This window comes from Nematolebias whitei, chromosome 5, assembly GCF_014905685.2.
Source record: "Nematolebias whitei isolate Nwh7 chromosome 5, NemWhi1, whole genome shotgun sequence".
Taxonomy (NCBI): Eukaryota; Metazoa; Chordata; class Actinopteri; order Cyprinodontiformes; family Rivulidae; genus Nematolebias; species Nematolebias whitei.
The window spans coordinates 13732449-13756918 of record NC_056502.1 but is presented as its reverse complement, the minus strand read 5'-3'; the positions used below and the strand labels follow the sequence as shown (position 1 = coordinate 13756918).

At 38.7% G+C, this 24470-nt stretch overlaps 1 protein-coding gene across 1 annotated transcript in view; it reads left to right on the top strand.

Moving 5' to 3' along the window:
• grik5 (glutamate receptor, ionotropic, kainate 5) overlaps positions 1-24470 on the top strand; it is a 112220-nt gene that overhangs the window by 49218 nt on the left and 38532 nt on the right. The window contains exon 2 of the mRNA XM_037676177.1: positions 19267-19428. Coding sequence (XP_037532105.1) covers positions 19317-19428 — 112 coding nt within the window. The 5' untranslated portion in view covers positions 19267-19316. The remainder of the gene's footprint in view (positions 1-19266; positions 19429-24470) is intronic.

Here is a 24470-nt window from a genome sequence, read left to right as displayed (position 1 = left end):
TTCAGTGACCTCTTTCTGTATATATTGTTTTTTCATTTTTGTTCTTTTCTAATGCAATTGCCCCTAAAATGATTTACTTTTTCTAATCTAATACAACCAGCTGGCACTTCTTATACATACAAGAAGGAAAAAACCTGATTTATTCTATTATTTCAAGTGTTTACACTTGTATTTTTATGTATAATATTATAAATAAAGTGACAGTCACATGTGTTCACATTACTGACATAAAAGCCAAATTCACTTTTTATATGCAGACCTTGGATTGTCGCTGAATCAACACACAAATCTGCAGCGTCTAGAGTTGCACAACATTGTTCACAACTTACATTCACCATCTGGCACTGAATAAACAGCTCTCAGCTATTTTAGCAGCAGAATCAAAAGTTAAATTGTATTTTTCATGTCTTTATCCTGAGGCACAACCCTCCAATAACAACTCAAGGCTAAGGCAAAATGTAGCAAACTGATCACTACATTTGTATTAATCAAATTGGATTATTTTTCTCATGCAGTGTTGGGGATCTGCTCATAAATGTATTAAAGTAACAAATAATGTGAGAAAACTTTGATCCAGCGTTTCTTGAAGTAAGGCACAACATCTACGGCCTTTCCAAAAGTCAATTTGTTGTTGATAGAAATTGGTTGATATGAGTTTTTTATGCTAATCTTTTGAAATCAGGACAGCAAATGGCCAATTTATAATAGCATTACAATAGCATTTAAAATTAGGGATGTATGATATTGGATTTTTGGCCGATAACCGATATGCCAATATGTTAAAACTTATTTGGCCGATAACCAATACCAATTTTTTTTTCTTCCTACACCTACTTACAGATACATAGCTTTCTCTGCGGTGGAATTAAGATAAGATAAGATAGAACTTTATTGATCCTGCAGGAAATTGTTGTGCCAGAGTTTCAGTACAAAGGAACATGCACAAGAACTCACACAAGATATAAATAAATACATAAATAACAAATAATATAGAATTTTATAATAATATAAAATCACAGATGTTAGTTGATTTTATCATTGATTTTAGTTGCACTCTATAGCACTTTGAGATTTTTGTTAATGAAAAGTGTGTTACAAATTAAATTCATTATTATTATTATTATTATTATTATTATTATTATTATTATTATTATTATTATAGAATATAATAATACCAGCAATTAAGCTCTGAACAGGTCAGGTGCAGATGTGTGAAATGTCTAATGTGTGAAATGTTTTAATGTTAAAACATTAAAGTGTTTATTGTGGTTCAGGATTAACTGCTGCTACAAATACTACATTATTCTGCGTGGTCTTTGTCAATTTGGCCTGCTACCAAATGCAGATGCCAAAAAGGGGGTTGAAAATGATGTAACACTTCAACTTGGATTATGTTTAATTATTAATGACATTTAATCTCTAACACAATGACAACACTTAAACAGAATAAAAAAACAGCGCCATATATAATGGCGCCTTTTTTATCGGTGAGTTATTTTGATGGAATGGCCGATGTCCGATAGTTAACTTTATCGCTAATATCGGCTGATACAGATACCATGCTAATAATATTGTGCATATTTAAAATTATTCAGGCCAAAATGTATTTTTCATCTAAGAAAAATTAGTCAGCCAATCATTTGGTCCTTAGTTGTATACTCTATGCACATCTATTGAATATTCATTAGCTTCATTAATATCCCTCCAGTAGTTCATGAGATATTTTGCTAACTGACAGGAACAGCTGACTCTGGCAAAGTTTTAAAAACTTCAAAAGTTTTTGCTTAATGTATGCTTTAGGGATGACTCTAACACACCACATTCTAGCTCATTTATAAAACAGGCTGGGTTAGAGCCATTTTTGTGTTTAGTGGGGTCTTTTAGCCATGGCGGCCATCTTGAATTGTTTTGACTTCAATAGTTAATGAGCTGTTAATGAGCTGTACAGCACATAATTACTTTCTGAGAGTTTCAGTAAAATACGTCCAGTGGTTCATGACATACTTGCAGAGGCAAACTAACGAGCATACACAAAAATGTTATCATCTTCACTTTGACGAGTTTCTTATTGAACGGTTCGTGTACTTATTGTCTGTCAGTACTATTTACTGAAAACACGCAGCACTATTACAATGTCCAGTGTCTGTAATCATGATAAAAACACATCTCATTTTAGACCTGATTCAAGTCCTGTGCATTTGGGACAAATCCTGCCCCCCTATTCATTTTGCTCTTTGAATCAAAAAAAGAAAGAAATCTTTTTGCTTTCTTTTTTAAATTTCTTCAATTGAAGAGCCAGTAAAAATAAGCTAAAGGCATGATGTAAGATATTGGTTGTTCAACCTGACTTCCCGTGGCGTTCTTCTTTAAATCTTTATATTTTATGTGTATGAGAATGTGCAATCATTCTTTCTCTGAATTAGACAGGGCTCGTCCTACATATTCTCCTTCTTCTTTGCATAGTTATTTTGCATCAATTCAAGTGAATCTTTTGCAAATGCTGAACCAAGTCAGAGAGTGCAGTCAGAGAGAATTTGTCTCTTGCCCGGGGCAGCTGAAAACCAACCAGATTTGAGCATGATGCTTTCTGCAGAGCAAATTAGTAAAAGACGAGAACACAAAACAGAAGTAAACTGGAATCATAAGAGAATTGTTTTTCCTCTCTATACAAAGCTCTGATGCCCATTTTCTGTCACATTATTTCATCTTTGCTTCTCTTTCTTGTTCTTCTCCTCTTTTTTGACATGATGTCACATTTTAGATTTGATGTGGGAGACAGAAATCATACAGGAATCTTGAGCGGACATGTCCCGGTCGTCAGCCGCAGTGTGCAACATTTGATCCTGGTCACGCAGTGAAAGCATGTTCTTTTTGTTTCTGCCTCTCACTACTAAAACAAAGCCCCCCCCCCCCCCACACACACACACACACACACTGCAGCAGCAGCGACAAAGCCCCACTTCACACGACCAGCAGGCTCTGATTTCCTGATCTTTCATTCACCTGCTCCATCACCAGCTCCTCTCTCCTTTTCTCCTCCCTGCTCCCACTTTCTCCTCCTCCTCCTCTCATCATCAACTCTGTTGCCACGGCAGCCAAACCTGACAATGAGAAAGAAAGAGACACAGAGAGCAAATGCCATCTGAGTCATTTAATCCCCACCCGGCGTATACATGTTTATGTTGATGCAAGCAGGAGGGCAAATATGTCGGGAACGTTTGTGTGAATTTTTATTTTTCCTGTTTGTGTGTGTACGTGTGTGCGTGAGTGCAGTGCGTGGGCGTCCAAGTGGGAGAGCTGTGTGGAGTTGGTTCATCGGTTCATCAAATAGCTTTAGCTTTAACACACTACCTTTGTCAGCCTCTCTGCGTGCTGCATCCGCTTTCTACTTCATGGCCACTGGTAATGTGTTGTCGTTTGAAAACAACAACAACAAAAAGTCTGTCAACAACTTCACAGATGTGTGCGAGTGTGTTTTGGCTTTGGGTGATCAAATGCAGAAAGCCTTAAAATTTCTTGACCACTGCAGTGTTTGTTTGTCTGTATCCATCCATCCATCCATCCATCCATCCATCCATCCATCCATCCATCCATCCATCCATCCATCCATCCATCCATCCATCCATCATCTTCCGCTTATTCCAAGTCGAGTCCCAGGGGCAGCAGCCTGAACAGGGAGGCCCAGACATCTCTTTCCACAGCCACCTCTTCCAGCTCTTCTAGATCTTCTGGGAGGACTCCAAGACGTTCCCAGGCCAACCGAGAGATGTAGTCTCTCCAGTGTGTCCTGGATCTCCTCCCAGTCTGATATGCCCGCACCACCTCACCTGGCTCCTCTCGATGTGGAGGAGCAGCGATGAGTCTCTCCTGGATAATTGAACTTCTCACCCTCTCTCTATGGGAGAGTCCTGCGGAGGAAACTCATTTCAACCGCCTGTATCAACAAAATAATTTTTTCGATCACTACCCAGAGTTTGTGACCATAGGTGAGAGTAGGAACGTAAATTGACTGGTAAACAGAGATCTTTGCCTTAAAGCTCAGCTTCCTTTTCACCACAATGGACCGGCACAGAGTCTGCAATACTGCAGATGCTGCACCAATCCGTCTGTCAAGCTCACGCTCCCTTCTTCTCTCACTCGTAGACAAAACCTGAGATACTTGAACTCCTCCACTTGAGGCAGAATCCCACGACCCGAAGGTGTCGTTTGTCTACAGTGTTAGCGAAATTGTTTTTGAACATCTACAACTGATTATATTTTGGAGTCACAAATTCAATAGCCACCACAACTAACTGACCTTAGCCAACACAAAACAACTAATGCAATCAATCTTACAGTTATTGAGCTAACTTTGGCGTGGCAGCTGAGAGTCCTCCTCAACACCACAGCACCATAACGTCTTGCAGAGTCTCATTGCCTGAAATTGTGCAAAATCTCACATAATCGCTTACGATTATGACTTCATTCCTTCTCAGGCTTTTTAATTTTTTTTCTGGCATGAAAGGACGCAAGCGATATGCATTCCTTTAAAGGATGCTAGACCTTTAACATGGTAAAGTTTCTTTTTTTGTTGCTGTTGAAATACTCAACGTAGATGTTAATGTGACGTTTCTGTCAAATCAGGACAGATTTACTTCTTTAAACTCTGTGACACGCAAATGTCTCAGCGAGCTTTACAGGAAAACAGCTTTGGTGCAAAGCTCTCCTAAGAAGACAAAAGTTCCTTTCAAACACAGGAGAAAAATCCTTTAAAAAAAAAAAGAAAACTACAAAGATAAACAAAACCGAGAAAATAAACCCTTGGAAAGGCAATTGAAAAAGACAGGCCTCCTCCTCGGTTGGCCAGCTACACTAGCTTGTTTAGGAGGAAAAAAATAGCGACAAAATGGAGCAAAAAGCTGTAAAAGGTAATAAAAATCAAACCGTGAGCCATGCATATTTCAAGAGTGATGTTTAAAAATTCAAAGGTATTCTTAAATGAGCACAACATAACCTTTTAATGTCACATCAAGCCATGGCAATCACTTAAACAAGGATTTCTTTACAATGTAAAGTCTGAATTCAGACAGCATTTAAAAAATTCTTTAAAACATTTAGTTCAGTCAGACCAGTTTTCTTGGATTGGTTTGGGACCATACCCAACCATCTGATCAAAAAAAAACAAAAAAACAAAACTGGTGCTATTGAAATTTTAAACATGCATTCTCTAAATTTCTGTAGAACTATAGGTTTTTTTTTTTTCAAAAATTAAACAGTTATGCCAGATAAGAAATCATGATAATTACCCAAACCTGGAACAAGATTGTTTAATTGCTGCAACCCCAAAATGTAGAATTAATACAGATGCCAATTTTATTTAAGTGGTGCACCTAACATTCCTTCATCATAATTAAGAAAAAGACATGGAATTTATAGGGTGCTTCCATGTTGCTCAGTTATTTAAATGCAATTCTATTTTTAGCTAAAATACTACTCTCTTATTCCCATCAGTTGTTTATTTATTGTACTTTTCCAAATACAGTAGTCCCTCGTTTATCGTAGTGGATCCATATCCTGAAGCCCCACGATAAGTGAAAAACTGCGAAGTAGGGATACAGTAGTCCAAGTTCAAGTTCAAGTTCAAGCTAATGTACAATAAACTTTATATTAAGGCTTTAGAAACCCTTCCCATACTCTTGAAATATTCTAAACGCTTAAACCTTCATAATTTTAACAACATATGTTACTAAATTTTACTTACTAGCTCTACAGAACAGCAACAGCTCTGGTTCCAGTCCAAATCTGTTTTATTCTTACTTGGTTCGTTTCTTATATGTACAGGAGCTACAAAATTTTACTTACCAGGCTCTGCAGTACAGCAGTACAGCAGAGCAGCTCGATTCCGGTTCGACCCAATAGATGAAAAAAGTCCCGGTGCTGCATGACAAGCCCACCGCTGCTGCTCCAGTAGAAAGGCTGCCCAGGATTTAATCCACCACCTCTGGCCCGGTCTGGACTAGCATTGTGAGACCAGAACTAGGCTGAAGCCTGCAGCCGTCTGTTCCCTGCAGCTCCCAGGATCCGGGTCACTCTGAGTCCAGATCAATTGCAGCCCAGCTACTCATCAGTGAAGATACAACTTGAAGGATGAGTTCAGCTTCAGAATTATTTGTGACTTTCCTGCCAGTTCTGTGAGCTTATCCTTACAGAACTTCTGACTTTGCGTTGCAAAACTTTCCCTCCATATGCAGCAAGCAGTGGTTGGAAGAGCAGCGCTGACTTCTGGGAAGTAAACTGATGGCTTCTGGGTAACATTGTTTGTTAGACTGGCAAAACAGTGAAGGCTTCATGAAAGAAAACTACAAAATGGCGGCACTTAAAAAAAATAATATTATGTACACGTATAGTACTGAACAGTACTTAAACAAAACCATGATAGAGCGAGTCCACGAAAAACGAACTGTGAAGTAGCGAGGGACTACTGTATACACAAATGTAGTTTTCTAAACTGTTATCCTGGAGGACAATGTGCAATAAGTTCAACAGTAACCAAAGGGAGAGAAACAAACTAAATGTGGAGTTTAATGAGCATCATCATCTGATTATGACACAATGCTGTTGAGCATTTTTTAATATAAATCCAAGGGATGCAGAAATGTTGAAGCTTTGGCTAAAAGTTTTAACATTAAACAATCCACGCAAACGACCACATTCTGAACAGTTTCTGCATCGAGTTTGTTGTCAAAAGGAGGCTTCTGAAGCAGAGACCTACAGATCCTGGTTCATTATCTTTTATTCATATTTTGTTATCCAGCATTCTCTCACTTGGGGTCTTTGTCTTATTTAAAATAATTGCTGCCTAAAACAGAAGAGTTCAGATCTGCACATTACATTAAACCACAGGTTTCAAACTCACAGTTACATTTCTTCTCATCAAGTCCAAGGATGAGTGTCTTGTTGTGGAGTATACCTATAAACGTCAGCTTTCAAAAATCCTTTTTGACTCTAGTCTTTATGGTGGAGAATTTTAATGATCTTGTCTTTGTGGGTTTACTAATGCGTTTCTATTTGTCTGCAGTTTCACAGCCTAAGAAAAAAAAAAAACTAAACCAAAACGTGATTATCCAGACATAAAGTTTCAGTTTATCCTGGAAATGCTCTGTTGTGAAGACCGAGCATGTTTTGTTTCTGTGAATTGTGACTTCTGATCACTGCTCAGATCTTCTCTGTGCAGACGTGCATGCTCACAGACTGAATACAGACAGCCAAGAATTTTTCACACCCAGATCCCCAAGATTTATCACACCTTCTCATAATGAAGCATAAATAATGAAATTGCAAAGTTCTTAAAATCTTTGTAGGTTATCTTAGGCCACTTTTGCATGTAATCCTTCCAGTAACTACCGTAACTTAAAGCCTATCCAGGTGTAGTTATTCAGATTTCTTTTCTTTGTATAGTCACAATGAAGTGAGCACAAAACTGGAAGCTTCATTTCAAATCTGGTTGATGTAGTGGACAATGTACTCAATTCTAGTACTCGAGTAAAAGTATTGATACTCATGGTCAAATTTTATTCAACTACAAGTAAAAGTTGCTCAATCAAAAGTTTACTCAAGTTAAAGTACTTACTTTTAAAAATACTTAAGTATTCCAAAGTACATGCATTTGAAAAATGCTCAAGGATTTAAAAGTAGAATTTATATTTTCTAATATCAGTATATTGTTGTATTGTTTTGAGTGATTTTACAGAACCTTGTAACTCTCTGTAACCACCTGATGATGTATTGACATGCAGAACCACTCTAACACCACATGCCTTTCATACACCACACTGTTTCTGTGTAAAAGTGCATATATTGACAGCAACAACTTAACACAGGACAAGAAACAGTAATACTGATAACTGAAAGTACTGCCATACTTAACACAGAAGCTTACAAGCAATGAATGTTCTGCACAGATGAATCTAGCATGATACCTGAATCAACAACTGACCAACTGCATTTAAGGAAAGAAAAGCAGCAACAGCAGATTACAAAGCTGAGCCAAAAAGAACAAGTTACAAGTAGAAAGTAGAAATGTAGAGGAGTCAAAAGTACAATATTTATCTTCGAAATGTAGTGGAGTGAAAGCCATAAGTTCCCCAAAACACAAATAGTCAAATAAATATACTCAGAAAAAAAATGTACTTAAGTACAATACTCAAGTAAATGTGCTTTGTTACTGTCCACCACTGGAAGCTGAGTATATGTTTGTGGCACAGAACAAACAGAATCTTTTTGACTAATAAAATCAACTTCACAACAAATTAGAGAAACTGTATTTTCTGTGGGAATGCAGCCTCAACACTGACTGATGAATGAATGAGCTGATAAAAAAAACAACAACCTGAAACTAAGTTGTTAAAGCTTAAACAAGCAGAACTAAAAGTAGAAAACAGTATTGTAGCATGAAGCTGCACTATATGACCCCTGACCCTTGGGTCATCTTCCAGACTCACGATGAATTGGGTTCTTTAAAGTTACATGTGACCTCAATAATGTCTGATGTTTTTCACACGTTCTCTGTCTTTGGACACAGAGTCAGCTACAGTCTGACTCATGTTTATCTTATTTTTCCTGTTTCTAAGAAAGAAAAACAAATCATTAATCGAGTTTGTTTCATTTGAGTTACAAGTGTGAACATGAATGGTTTTAATCAGAGCTCTATAAAGAGATCTCTCTTTATAGGGCTATATCTCTCTATATCTCTTTATAGGGCTCTGGTTTTAATTATTGTTTCCACTCATTATGATGAAACAATATGAAATATTATAATGTGAATAACATATTTAGTTCTCCTGTTTTTTCAGAAAGTGATTATTCTTTCAGAGACACCTGTTCTGACAGCTCTTTGAGCTGGAGCAGTTTTCTTCAGAGTGGAGTCACAATGTTCCCCAGAGTAGTCAAAACATCTTCTCAGAGCTGTTGTTTTGCACAAAGATCCTTTGTGTGAAAAAGGCAGATTGTTTTGGACTCCCGAACCAGAGAGTTCGTCTTCGGCTCCGAACCGGAAAGTGGTTTGTCTTTGGACCTGATCCTGGTGGTCGTCCCAAGGTCCACTTCTCATTGAAAAACTCACGTTCTTGGCTTGAAGTCCAAGCTGGCAGAAGGTGCTGATGGACGGTGCACCTTCTCATCAGCTGTTGCCCTCACAGACCTCTGAAGCTGTCACAGTGACGTTCGTACCTTGGGCAGTTCCCGATGAGTCCTCCTCATCTAAAATTTGTAAAAAGCTAAAAGTAGCTAATCTGTAGCTAAAAGCTAAAAGTAACAAAATGTTAGCTAAATGTAGTCAAATTTTGCTTAAAGCTAAAAGCCACAAAATTGTAGTTAAATGCTAAAACCAACAAAGTCCATGCTCAATATTCCAGGTATGCAATCCAACAATTTTCAGTCAGGTCATCAACACAGTTTTCTTTTTTTTTTGTGCTGAAACGTTTCGCCTGCAGGGCGTGCCAAAAAGTCCATCTTAGCACCAACAAAACTGGTTTGTTCTACAAAGTACTTTGGAGTAAGCTGTTGGGGGAAGAATCAGTTTTGTGTTGTGTGATTCCTTGATTGATGAAGCCTTCTGGATGGAATGTGAAACGTTTCAGCACAAAAAAAAAAAGAAACTGTCCAGATGGCCTGACTGAAAATTGTTGGATTAAACGCTAAAAGTTGTAAAATAGTAGCTAAAAGCTAAATGTAGCTTCAGAAACCAAAAATATAGCTAATATGCTGAAGCAGATTTTAAAGAGAGTTCTGAAAATATTGAAAAGAGCTCAGTGTGTGATGGGGATTTTTATTTTAAATAATGTAGAAGGCACAAATACAAAAATCGTAACCAGTCCTGATCGAGCTGAACGGTTTCACATCTAAAAAAGTTAAAATAGTGCAAAATTTGTTTGCATAGTTTGAGTCCCAAAAAATGTGATCAACAGGAGACAAAGCATGTAACTAACCCTTCACTCACATATAGATCCAGATCGCTAACATCTATTAGTTCAAAAGTAAAAACAGAAACGTTTCTTGGGGTTTCCACTCTAATGTCCACCAAAGCTGATTTAAACCGACAACTCTCCATTCTTACTCAGACATTGTTATCTTTTTCAGCTCCGTGTCACTCCTAAAAACATCACTTCTGTATTTTCAAGGCTGTCCGTTTTGTTTTTCTTTTCCCCCAGAATGTAAATTTTAGATTTCCAAACGAGCCAGAGGATGAGTGAGTTCAAGGAGAGCCTCCTAATTGTGATCAGGCTGCTGTGCTGACGTAATCCTCAGCTGCAACAAGTGGGAGCTGCATCGACAGCCACGGACGCAGAGCAACACATCTTATTTTAAACAGCTCCTGGGGAAAAGAAAACACACACACACACACATCCACCGACCCACACTGCTCTGAACAGCGGGTGGTACATATGCATGCAGCAAGGCTGAAATGCAAACTCGCTGTTGGCACGTTCAAACAAATCACACGCAGCCGTGCACCAGGATGTGGACTCAGAGTAAACATAAAAGGCATGCTTGCGTGTGTACGTGCACGCACGCACACACACAATGTTCTTTGACCCTTCTTTGGGAGTTTGTGTGTCTGTGCACGTTTGTGCGTGACATGCTCAGATGTGACAGTGGCACAGGAGCACGGTGGTTCCCCGAGCGGGCGGTGTCACCGACTGAGGGCCTCTTTGTCAAGGAGAACACTGGGCAGAATTTATCCATGTTCAATGGACTCAGGGGGAGGACGGGGGAGGGAGGGGAGCACACTGTCAAGATTGGAAATAAAAAGCGCTGAGAGGTAAGATACGGAGTGGAAAAAGGAGAGGTCAATAAAGAGACATGTAGTGTTCCTTAAGAAGAGTCAACAGATCGAGGCTGAGGGAGAGGGGAGGTGGGGGAGAGGGTGAGGAGGAAAGTTTCAACGTGTCAGAGGTGAAGACATCAAGAGCAAACACACAAAGCTGCAGATGTTTTGTTCAGTTGTTTCATTCATTCCTGATTCATTAGTTAGTTTACAGAAGCTGATGTCTGCTCAGCAGCCTGTTGGCAAGCAGAACAACACGAAACACTCAACTCAAGTGTTATTTGAGTTGCTCGAAAAAGCAAATATTATTAGTGGTATTTTTAGGGGGGTAGGTGCAAGGCATGTTGGCTTAGTAATGTTAATCAAAAAGTTAATTATTTCCAAAAACAAGGCTTTATGTCACTATATATCAGACTTTTCCGTACAGTTGTTTCTCTTCGTTATGGTTTGGAGTTTCTCTCTTTTTTTGGTCAAATGATTTCTAATCAAAATATGAATTTATGGAGTCGAAAAGAAAACCAGAACAGAACAAACGAGGACAAATCTGATCACCGTTCATTTGTGGAACTAAAGTTTTCAATGTTCACTGAAACTACCAGAGCAGATTTATTCTCTTGTCTTATAATAACTGTTCACACTGTCAGTACTTTATTTTTAACATCTCACACGTACCTTGTTGTCAATACCAGTAAAATCAAGTCAAGTCAAGGTTCTTTATTGTCATTCGCATCTCACGTGGTACATGTGATGGAATGGAAAAAAATTGTGTACACAGGGTCCCAGTTACATCCAACAAAAGCATAAATTGTAAAGAAAAACAGTAATAAGATCTAAGATATGAACCAAGAAATATGTTAAGCAATAACAGTACAAAAACAATATGCTGAATAACAGCACGAACATGAGTCTATGTGAGCAGAAGAGTATGAATGAACACAGCAGCATGAAATAAATCAGCAGCATGAAATAAATCAGCAGTATGGATAGTCAGCAGCACATATCCACAATGAAAGTGGCATTACAGTGATTTTTTTCACAGTAATAATCCTGATTAGGGATTCATGAGTCTAACAGCTTCAGGGTAGATGCAATTCCTCAGTCTAGTGGTTCTACACTTAATGCTCCTTAACCTCCTGCCTGAGGGGAGCGGGGCAAAAAAGTATGTGTGCTGGGTGAGTGGGGTCCTTCATGATGCAGGTGGCCCTCTTCCTACTTCTAGAGGTGTAGATGTCTGTGATGGTGGAGAGTCTGACTCCAAAAGTCTTGTGTGCAGCCTTTACCACTCTCTGCAAAGCTTTTCTTTCTGTAAAAACTGCAGCTTTTGTAATAAAATAATGATAATAATAATTCAAATGACAAAAGTTTTCTTTTTGTTTAGTTTGTTCACAATAAAGTTTTTAAAATCCAAATAATTTTATGGCTTTTAGAAAGGGTTTAGAAACAAAGCTCTTTAAATGCTTTTTAAAATGGCTTAAATGCAATTTACGCAAAAGCTTAATTTTGCTATTTTTGTCAAATAAGTGACTTGACACCCTGTCCTGGTCCTCAGTGTTGCTTTATGTTGAGCAACTCTCACGCACTGGCATGTAGGAGGAGATGTAAGAAGGCAACAGACCAAGAAGTGATTTAAAGATGAAAATTTACCAATGAGAGAGTCTACATGAAGTTAATGATGTCCAGTTAACTAGTGAATACGGGGTGCAATGGTGGGAACGGTAATTACAACCAGTTATAAATCTTAGTGCACCATGATAGGCAGCGTCCAACATCGGCAAGGTGCTTGTAAGAGCGTTCATGTAAATAATGTCACCATAGTCAATGGAGGGAAGGAAAGTTGCACAAGGTGTTTCCTAGCATTCAGAGTTAGACAGGATCTATTTCTGAAAAAGAAATTGAAATGTAAGCATGCATCAGGGATGGTCTGACCTACATTATTTATGTAGATTGTGAGGCGAGTGGGACCTAAGACTGTGCCTTGAGGCACACCATTGTTAACCGTTAAATAACTGGAAGAAGTACCATTATATTGGACACACTATACTGTGTGTCCAATATCCAAACTTTGTGTTTTTTCCTCGTTAAATCATCACTCAAGAGCTCAAGTGAGTAAAATTAATCTTCATAGACTCTTTTACCTTCAGTCATTTCCAAGACAAAAGTAAAATCTGCTTGTTTAAAAAAAATGTATCAAGTTTGAGAAGTCTCCCCAAATTAAAAGTTGAGTTGGTGAAATATTGACAATTATTAAAGGGTTCTTTCTCTACAGAACATTTCCTGGAGGATCTAAATCACTTTCTGTTCATAAAATCTTCCTTTGATAGAAGATGAAATTTCTGAGTGCCCTTCTTTCTTGTCAGAGCAAAATTACTTTCTTAACAAGGACCTCCTCAACCTTACTCTGATAGTTTCAGTGATTTTATCTTAAAATATAGAAAGTAATGTTATAGAAACTCCTGCGCTTGAAGGGAAAAATGTTGCCTGTGCAATACCTTTAGGCTCTTAAAAAAAAGGTTGGATTTGAGAAGTGGCTTAAATAACTTGGACTACATAATACTTGATGTTGTAGCATTTAAGTAAAAATCTAAATAGAAACTAATAATTTTACCAAGAATTATTGTAAGAGATCATATGCATTATTTATGGGGAGTTTCTTTGTAGACTTGAACCCCTTTCATTGTGGTCAAACTAATAAATAACTTTTTTCTCAAAATTATTCAGTAGACATTCAAAAGAAGGTAAATTTAAGCTTAGCCTATCACATGAATAAGTCATTCTTTTTTAAATCAAAGAATTAGACATCACCTTGAAGTTTGACAAGACTCACATTAGAATTCCAAAATGCTTCAAACACTGTGCATGGCTAAAAAAAATAATAAGGAGAAGGAAGGTGGCAAACTCGCAAAGATTAAAACGTGAGAAAATAAAAGGGAGAAGTGAAAAATAGGAGGATGGAGGCAACAGGAGAGTGTGGATGGAGAGATTAGGGAGAAGATCAGAGGAGAGGCAGGGATGCAAATGGGAGCAAAATGAAAATGCTGAGTCAAAGTGACCAAGAAAATGCGCGGCTCCTTTGATATTAAAAACAGGCACAAAGTACTAAAAGGTTTAATCCTCCAAAAAGCTAAATGGGGTGAGCCAAGGGTCCACTCACACTAACAACACATGAACCCAGACATACTTACACACGCCAAGCCAACCTCCGAGCTCATCCATATTGTCTTGGGGTTAGCAAATGCTCTGAAATGGGTCAGTCGTGCTCATTCAGCAACAGGCCCGATCTGCTCACGGTGACCGTTAACTGTGAGCACGAACAAAATAACGCTCGTGTCCCCTCACGGCTGACAGCGAAGTCTCATTAAACCTGCAGCCGCTGCAGCCGTTCCACTTGCAAATTCAATTATAGGAATGATTCATCCTTCTATTATGATAACTGTCAGACGTTTTTGTCACAAAATAGGCAGGAGTAGGAAAAACCAATGATCTTCTCCTTCCTCCCCCATGTTTCCATCAGTGTTTCCCCTGTTTTCCTGCTCATTCAACTTCCTTTGCTTTAGTTTATCCTCTGTTCATCTGCCCAGGGGTACAGCCTTCCCTCTTCAATTGCTGACCCACCCCCTCTTCCCCATCAAATCGACCCTCCATTTGCATGCCTGCCTATAATCCAGCACCCACCCCTCATCCTGCATGCTCCCTCTAGGTAATTAAGATCTCTGATTCTACGGTTTTCTTTTCCATAATAGACTCAGCAGACATTAAGCAAGCTGCCAAGTCTCTCTCTCTCTCTCTTTCACACGCACACATGCACGCACACATGCACGCACACAAACACACAAGCAAAACAGTAAATATGAATGCATATACCAAACAGCTGATTGCACACCAGTCCCCTCTCGCCCCTCTGCCTTTTCTTTCAGTCGTTTTTCAGCACAAGTCATGGTCATTATGTGTTTTAACTCTTTTGTTGTATCTCAGTGATGGCAGCGTGCAGGGCGACTTGCAGCAGAAACAGTATTTTCTGCACAGCTCAGACTTGTCTGGCTCAGCTCGGCCCTCTCGCCGCTCCTCTAGCCTCCCCGCAGACCGACACTCGACAGCTACAGGGACTCAGTCATGTACTACTGCAACAGCGGAGCTCGTTCAGCAGCCAGAAACACAGCCCTCACAAATTGAACACGGCAATGGTATCTCACCGTTTGCGCTCTATTTCTCTCTGACTTTATCTGGCTCTCTGAATTCCCCCGCCTCATTTTGACACTTTTCAGCTGCTTCTATTTTTTTCCCCACTCACCTGCAGTGAAGGAAAAAGTGCCCTGGATTGCACAAAATCTCATGGTCAGAACTACAAAGTATCAAAGAAAATATTCCCTGAATTTCCCTCATCGGTTTATTGAGGTAAAATATATTTTGAAGGCAAATTATTTTGAAAAATGTTATCAGTTTGCACCTATAAACTCCACACTTTGCTTTCAGTCAAATGCAGAACCTTTCTTAATGTGAGCTTGGATCTCCCACTGTGATCCGTCTACTTCTGATTGATTAGGAAAAGGCCCCTTGTGTCTAAACAACATGAGGTTGCTAATAAAGACAGGAACATGGGGAGCCCTTATAATTCTGATAATCACTGTAATGATGTTAACAGTGGTGGAGTCGCTGCCATCTGAATCTTTTATTTCTGTACGGTCTACTCAGTCACAGCAGAAAAACTTTATTGTTTTGGTCCTTGTCCTGGAACAACTCAAACCTGTGAAGCCAAGGGCTCTGACTTTAATTTGAAGGTGTCCCAGCTGCAGATTTCTTTAGGGTGAAGGGCCTAAACCTCTAATAATCAGTATTTTTGTTAAACAGGACACAAAACCAGATGATTACGGAAACATTTGACTTTTTCCACTTCTTACCTGTAGTGCATTTAGCTGCAATTTCATTTCTAAGCATACACTCAGCCTTCTACATAATGCAAATGAAAAAAATGACTCTTATACCATATTTTTCGCTGTTGAGTGGCAACATTTTGCATAAAGTTGTAAGTTCTGCAACTTAAACACCGAAGCGACTAATATACGTGTTTTACCCATATTTATAATCCAACTTTTGGCTGAGATCTGACGATTTCATTAATTCTGACATGGAAAAAATTGAACTCTACCATTTGCAGCCTCTAGAGGGCCCTCGCGGTATATGGCAAACCAAGTGTCTCATTAATAGGTAAAAGTGACTATTAGTGAGACACTTGGCTTGCCATAAGCAGTCACTTTCGTCTCACTCTGGAACTCCTGTAGCAAACGTCAAATCAGCTGCATTTCTTCACGCCGCCCAGGCAAAATGCAGCAGATTTGACCATTAAAGTGCATTTATTAAGGAAAAGTTCAACTGAGACACAACTTTACTATAATGTCGAGCAAACAAATAATTGTTTTTAGCTGGCTGTCTTAGTAAATTTCGAACAAATGCATAGCGAGTCACAACTCAATGCTCCCGCAGCCGCAAACATGCTGTTGAAATGCAGCTGATTTGACCATTAAAATGCATTTATTAATGAAAAGTTAAACTGAGCCACATCTTTGATATAATTTCGAGCAAACAAATATTTGTTTTTAAGTGTTAATCTTGTAAAATTCTTGTTAAAGTCCTCCTGTGCACGCTTCCATTTGGCACAACACCAGCCCACATTTCCGGGTGGTCAGTGGTGATGCATAATAGATGTGACTTATACGGTGAAGCAACTAATTTATGTTTTTTCCCACTTTATTAGACATATTATAATGCGACTTATACAGAGGTGTGACATGTATGGCAGAAAGTACGATAATCAGATTTCTGCTGCTCCCTGATGGAAAGAGTGTTGCTTTAAAAGTACGATGAGTCGAATCAACTTCAGACTGCCGTAATTTGTTATTGGTTCAGCTTTTGGGAAATAACTTTTTACTGGTAGGCGCCAATGAGTTGTGACTGCAGAAATTATCTTTAATGATTTTTGTTTTGTTTTGTATTTGTATTATTGACTAAATTTAACTTCATCAGTGTAACATAAAGTTTACCTAACTAACATATCAGACAGGAGAGAATATTTCAAATCACTTGCTGCCCCGATATATTTTAATTGAAACTATTTGAGACTAAGTGAAATTTATTTATTTAATTTAATAATGTAGATGATTAAAAACATGCATTTCCCCTTGAGTTCTGGTGCAAGAACTGCAAGAATTGACTTCAAATTAAAACCACTGAAGTAAAGTGAAAAAGCCTTAAATTTAAACCTCAGCACAGTCCTTGAGTAAATGTACTTTTTCACCACTGCGTTTCTGTCACTCCATCCCTTTCTGGCTCTGCGTCTCTTTCTGCAGACACTTTCCAATCTCTTTTTTCTATATTCAATTTTGTTCTTTCATTCCCTCATCGGTGCAAGCCTATTCTCTCTGCTTCTTCTTCTTCTTCTCCTTTTTTAAAATACTTTTTCTGTTTCTTTCAAAGCTTTCCATCTCCTTCCTCCTTCCTCTTTCCTCCTCTCCTGGGAGTAAAGATACTTTAATCCTCTTTGTCTAATGCTGTCAATAGCTCTCAATAACAATGAAATAGCACCGCTTTCTATCCCAGCGCTGATGAAGCCATAGCCTTAGTTAGGATCTTATTCGTCATCACGGCAATCCACCTCCTGGTAATAGCCAATCAGGTGGCTCCAGCGAAATGCACTGCTCCCATGATAGGTTCCCCGTTGTTTTGATTGACCGCACCTGAGGGCCCACCACTTCAGCTGGTCTCGATCAATAACCCATCACGCACACACGGTAAGCTCATATAAACACCCAGGTAGACGAGATGAGGCGACACACACACACACACACTTTTGGGGCAAGAGCAGACTGAGACAGAGAGACCACGGGAATAGGAAGCAAACAGAATAATGTAGAAATAGCCAGCAGAGATCTTATGGCTCAGTCTGAAAAATCAGCTGTTGCATAACCGTTGCACACACAAATCAAACAACAGCATGAAACTTTGTTCTCGCGGGTGCAGAGATTGTTTTTATTTATTTGCTGGCAGCTTTGCAGTAACATGCTGCGTTAAGCAAAAATGATGTATTGAAGACGGTGAAAGGGAAAACGTCTCCCACTCTGTGCCTGTTATCCTATGTTGTGTCACACATACAGATGGCCTCACATTAGCCCTGCCTCTGTTCCCTCTGAGCTGCAGAAACCATAATGAGAGCCACACAGCCATCTGCACAGTATGGTGTGTGCCATTAGTATTACAAACATGTGCACACGTTTGGCCAACCATTGAACAAGAGACGTTTGGTCAGAAAGGATGGTCAGCAACTGTATGGAGAGATAAGATGGTAAAGGAGGAGTCAAACAAGTGCTTTTTTATTTAAAGAAGTGGTTTAAACATCAAAGCTAAGCAAAAGTTGGAAAGGTGACTGAGGAGGAAACATAAAATGAAGATATCAAAGGGAAATATTAAGAATGGAAAGTGGAGGGATGCTGGTTCAACAAAACATCCAAGAGTCCATTATCTTTGTCTTTGATGTGCACATAAGAGTAGACACATGCACCTCTCAGGTCCCCCCGCCTTTGTCAGAGCCAGCCTCCGACTGCTGTTTACAGCTGCACAGGTCAATTGAAGGTCCTGAACTCAACGTTTCAACTGTCAGAGCTGTCTAAAGCTCAAATCAGCGAGCGAGAAGTCTGAAACACCCCCGCACCATCAACACAACCCTCGCTAACGACACAACCCCTCTCTCCAACTCCCATGTCTGTGACGCACTCCCTCTTCCATGCTTCTCTTCATCTCTCCATCCTTCAACACAACCTTGTCATGTTGTCAGTCAGAGCAAGGATTTGTCACTCCTGGAGACGGTTGCTTAGCACCACTGGAGCTCAACTGAACTCGCTTTGTGTTGTTTTGTTTTTTTTCTACTCTTTTTTTTTTGCGTTTAGGTGTCTTTTTGAAGCCAGAGCTCAATGTTAGGTTAGGGAAGCAATGTTGGTAGATGCTGATGAGTGGTAAATACTATACAACTGTATATATTCAGCGCTCGCCTCTAGTATTTGCCTATCTGTGTGTTTTGATCTGCTTTTATGTTTGTGCAGATGAACTTGTGTGCCAGTGGGCTGTTTTTTTTATTTTATTTAATTCTTTTTTTCCTTTGAACGCCCTCTGGAAATCTCTTCTAGGTTAAATCCTGTCATGTCTAAATAGCAGACTTTCCAGAGGAGACATGGAAATCGTCTGTGTTTTATTACTCTACGGAATGTATGAATGGGACTGGGCTGCCTGTGTGATATGACAAGAACCATCTCCATAATGGAGTATAAAAGCGTGCATGTGTTGTCAAAGCACAGGTGTTTCAAGTACATGGAAATGTGACAGTGCAAAGGGAAGATAAAATGCATCATGGCAATTTAAAGAAAAAGTATGCCAGCAGAGAGATACTGTGTCAACTACCGTGTTCTCCGTTCCTGCAGGTGTTGGTACAGGCAGCCAGCAGACCGTTCTCCATGAGGAGCAGTAGAAGATGCCGGCTCTGCCAGCACTGCTGCTGTCAATACGCTTCCTCTTCTTCCTGCTAGTGACGATGGCACCACGCTCCCTCAGTCAGGCTCCACTACTCTCCTCCGTTCGTATGGGTAAGTGGATATGCATCCTCCTACATGGCTCAGAATGTTATCAACAAACTGTTTATTTCATTCACATATTCTTCATCGTCTGGCCAATCTAGTTTATGTAGTCACACAGTCCAGCTAGAATAATGAGACAAAGCTGTTGCAGTTACAGGCACGTTAGAAATCTTGATGGTGACTTCAGGTCAGAAGTGAGTTGAATTATCTGATAATCAGCTTTTTGGACTGAGTGCAACAGCATCCCAAATCATCTGTCCACAGAATTATTTTCAAAGCTGCAAACACAAAGCTCATTTTCCCACATGCACCACTTTCAATTAGTTTGACAACAACTGAATGCATCTGCGTCGTGTCTGAATGAGCATCCCAGCGCTTTCTCTGAATAATTTTGTGAAATTTTTTTTTACAAGGTCAAACGTATAAAACATTTACAAAGCAGCAAGGCACAAACCTGCAGCACTGACATGAATGGATTACAAATAGCAGAGGTGGGATAATAAATAACTGGCGGTGGGCCATATTGACTTAGACCTGAATAGTGAGCCTCGCAGGGGACCATTGAAGTGTTAATTTGACCTGTGAATACCTGTTAAGAGCAATCTGAAAGATCACATCTTTAAATAAATATCAACTCTGGACACAGTGCCTTTAAAAAAGAATTGATACCCATCAACCTTTTTTACATTTTGTCTCGTTACAAATACACACTTCAACATTTTTCACTGATTTCCTGAAATAGACCAACACAACATTATTGTGAAGTGAAAGAAAAATGATACATAATTTAGAAACTTCTATTACAAATAAAAAAATCAAACAATGTGGCACGTAATTGTATTTAGCCTCTTTTACTCCGATTTCCTGAACTAAAACCTACTGCAACCAGTAGTGTATGATGACATTTCAAAATAAGTTTAGCTGTTTTTGAAGGTCTAGATGTTTGCTACTGAATTTTATTGATCAAGTTGATGATGAACAAGTAACACACCAGACAGGTCAAGGATAAAGTTGTTAAGTTTACAAGAGGGTTATGTTATAAAACAATGTTGCAAACTTTGAACATCTCATGGAGCTCTCTTCAATCCAGCATCTGAAATGAAAAGAGGATGGCCCAACTGCAAACCTAGACATGACAGTCCACTTCCAAATGATGCACTACTTTGTGTTGCTCCATCACATATCTCAGAGTAAAATACAAATACTTTGATCCTTGCGGTTGTAAAGTGACAAAATGTTTAAAAGTTCAAGAGGTGTGAACACGTTTTGAAGGATTTGTACTTTCCCCACGTGTTTCGTTACAATTTACTGCAGCATCAAACTGTTTTCCAGAGCATCTAAACCAAGTAAACATGAAATAGATCAAATTAAATTGTAAACACAGCGAATTTAAAAACAAGTGGCATTAGCCAAAGTGCTGCACATGATATTAAATAGTAGAAAGATTATACGTAACCAAACAGAGCATTCAAAAAAAACAAAAAAACAACAATATACATTTTGATAAGACATAAAAATCAATAAAATTTATTAAAAAATGCCAACTCTCAAGCTTAAATGTATGTTAAGATTAGACCTAAAGCCACCACGAGTGAAGCCTGTCTGATAGTAAGGGGCAGCTGGTTCTACAGTTTAGGATTTGAAAAAACCCGTCGCAGGTGTCAAACTCAAGGCCTGTGAGCCAAATCTGGCTCTTATTAATATCTTATCTGAACCCCCAAGATGATATTTCAAATGCAAAATATTGTTGATGCTTCTAATTTTACTTTAAAAACTGATAAATGTTTCGTTTAATACAGACTTATGACAGTTTGCTAATTTTGAAGCCAGAAAAAAGATTGCATTGTTTTTTTAGTAATTTTTCATTTTGATGTTGAAAAACAACCGACGTCATATAAGACCAGTCAAACTCTTGTTTGAACCTGCAACCAAGAAAAGATGTTGACTATATGATTTACTGTAAGTTAACGTATCGACTGAAACTGGCCCTTGACTTGGACCAAATTTTAAATTTTGACCTGCTTTTGTAACTGAGATTGACACCTCTAGATGCAGGAGGTCAGACAGAAGCCTGTCCATTCAAGGCCTTATATGTCATCAATAAAACATTTAAATTAATTCTAAAACAAGCAGGGACATGATGAAAGGCAGCAAGCACTGGGGAGGTACGCTCACAGTTTTTCTTTGTGTTAGAAGACGAGCTGCAGCGTTCTGAACTAACTGTGGTCATGAGAGGCCAATGTGACTAACACCAACATACAGAGTTACAATATTCCAGTTGAGAGTGATAAAAGCACGACTCACCTGTTCACAGTCATAAAAAATACATTTCACTTCAGATAAAACCCTCATAAAAAACAATCTCTTTACAGAATTAATCTGTTAAAGGTTTAAATTTGACTCATATCATGCACAGTTTTTTATGTGAGATTTTACAAATGGCTCCAAGCTACCCAGATCTGTAGGAGAGCTGTTTTAAATATGCGTAAATATGTTGAACTGCCCCTTCTCATCTTTCTCTGACTCTATAAAATCATTTTAAACCATGTACTTTTTTTTATTTTTAGCTTGATACACATTTTTGTAGGAACAGTATTTGGCTGTTCAGAATAAACCATAACTCTTTAACCACGTCTAGAGTAATCAAGGATTTAAGGTTTTTTATTTGTCGTGCACACCACATGTGGTACATGTGGTGGAGTGAAACTGTGTACACAGGTTCCTAGTTACATCCAACAAAAGTATAAAATGTAAAAGAAAAACAGTAATAAGATCTAAGATATGAACTAAGTAAAACATTAACAAAAATACGAGAAGCACTAGTAATATAGAAACAATACGCCGAACAGCAGCACGAACATGAGTCTGTGTGAGCAAATGAGCATGAATAAACACACAACAGCATGATGGAATTTTTTTCCCCCATAATGATAATTCTGGTTAGAGATTCATGAGTCTAACAGCCTCAGGGTAGAAGCTGTTCCTCAGTCTAGTGGTTCTACACTTAATGTTCCTTGACCTCCTTTCTGAGGGGAGCGGGGCAAAAAGTAAGTGTGCTGGGTGAGTGGGTGAGGTCCTTCATGATGCAGGCGGCCCTCTTCCTGCATCTGGAGGTGTAGATGTCTGTGATGATGGGGAGGAGATGGTGATTGTTTGAGGCATTTTGATCCACAGACAGTCTTAATGGTGGAGACTGAGTCATTAGATGAAGTTAAATATCAAGTTTTTCCCAAGTTTAGAACAACTTGAGCTGCTGATGTCAATCTCTAATCAGAACCAGTCTTCAGTAGCAATGAATGTTCAGTGAACTTGATCATGTAGAGACGTTTCAGCTCCTTTTGTCCACCCACTGTGTGTTTTACACAACCACTGCACTCTTAGCAAACTCATTTGAATTGTTATGACAGTGTGATGTAGTATGAGCAAACTGTGACTCCATAAATACTTCCATATTGTACTTTACTTGATTATAGTTATCCTCATGCCTGCGTCATGGTGAGTTCATTGATGATGGGGAACTTCTGGGTATTCATAACAACAGTCTGTCAGCAATGTCTTTCCACTTAGCAATGTCTCATGCCCACAAAGGATCTGATTCACCAAAGGACTGTGCTGCTTTTGTCCTCACTTAATAGCAGTCCTTGCAAAGGGTGAAAGGTGCCTTAAATGGTTCTGAAAACCAAATAACTTTTACACAAAGTCGTTTTTATTTCTTTCAAACACAAACTACATGAAATGGTTTTAAAGTCACATACTGGAGGTGGACTAAAATAAGTAAAAAAAAAAAAAAAACAGCTGAATTTCAAAGAAAATCTTTAAAAGACCTTCAGAAAGCCAGAAGAAACATTGATCGTGACCTTTTTAAGAAAGTTACAAGAAAGTCTGACTTTATATTTTATGTGAAATGTAAAGACATGAAGGGAACTTTTGCACATAGCTGAGCACTGAGGTTAGAAATCAAGCCGAAGATGAGATACATGTGACATTTGGTCAGAGGGTGCACTCTGAAATTAAAATTATATGCAGACACAGCCCACACACCACACTGCTGGTGTGAAGCGGTGTAACGTGTGAATGCCAAATATTTGTCATACCACATGGGTTTTATCGTCACTCTCAAGGTCATGAATGAATGAAGCCGTGACGAAAGTGAGCAATGTCTAAATGAATTATTGCTGTCACTTAAACAGATCAAAAACGTTATTACTGTTAGTCTGAAAAGGGCAATAAACTCTGGTTTGGGTCTAAACCGGTCAGAACCAGAAATAACTTTCCACTGTTGGTTTGCATGCAGCTTAGATGAGGTTGGAAGTTTCTCGAATGAAGAGACTTTGAAGCCTCTTAATATATTTATAAATGTAATAGTTCATGCTAAATGTCCCCAAATGTTCTAAAAGTATGCCTTTGCATTCTTATAGCACTATTTTAACATAAACTAATACATTTTTAAATATTTGACACAAAATGTAGTAAATCTGGAAGGGTTTGAGAACTCTTCAAACGGGAAAGAGTTAGAGTTGCATTCAGGCCAAAAAAAAATCCAACCCAGCCCCAGCCCATAGCCATTTTTTCCAAACCCGACCCAATCCGATCAAATTAACTGTAATTATAGGCCCAAACCCGAAAACAAAAACCGACATAGTTTTTATTAAGCTTTTACTGCTTTTGTAATCAAATCAGTTTGACATAATATTTTAAAAAAGTATTTAAAAGAAAGGAACATAAGATTTTCTGTTTCACCAAATGGATATTAACATACAAAACGGATAACTTATAAAAGTCAACTGTAAAGATAGGCTGTTATACAGATGAACAAAACTATGTTTAGAGCTAAATTATTTGGAAAAATATAGAACAAGGCTATTCTAATTGAACGCGCTGCTCGCTTCAGCTTTTTGTAGATGATGCGACTTCCTTCACCGCAGATGACAGCAGGTGCAGAGACACACGCAGCCGGTGATCAGCAAATCCATCCATCCATCCATCCATCCATCCATCCATCCATCCATCCATCCATCCATCCATCCATCCATCCATCCATCCATCCATCA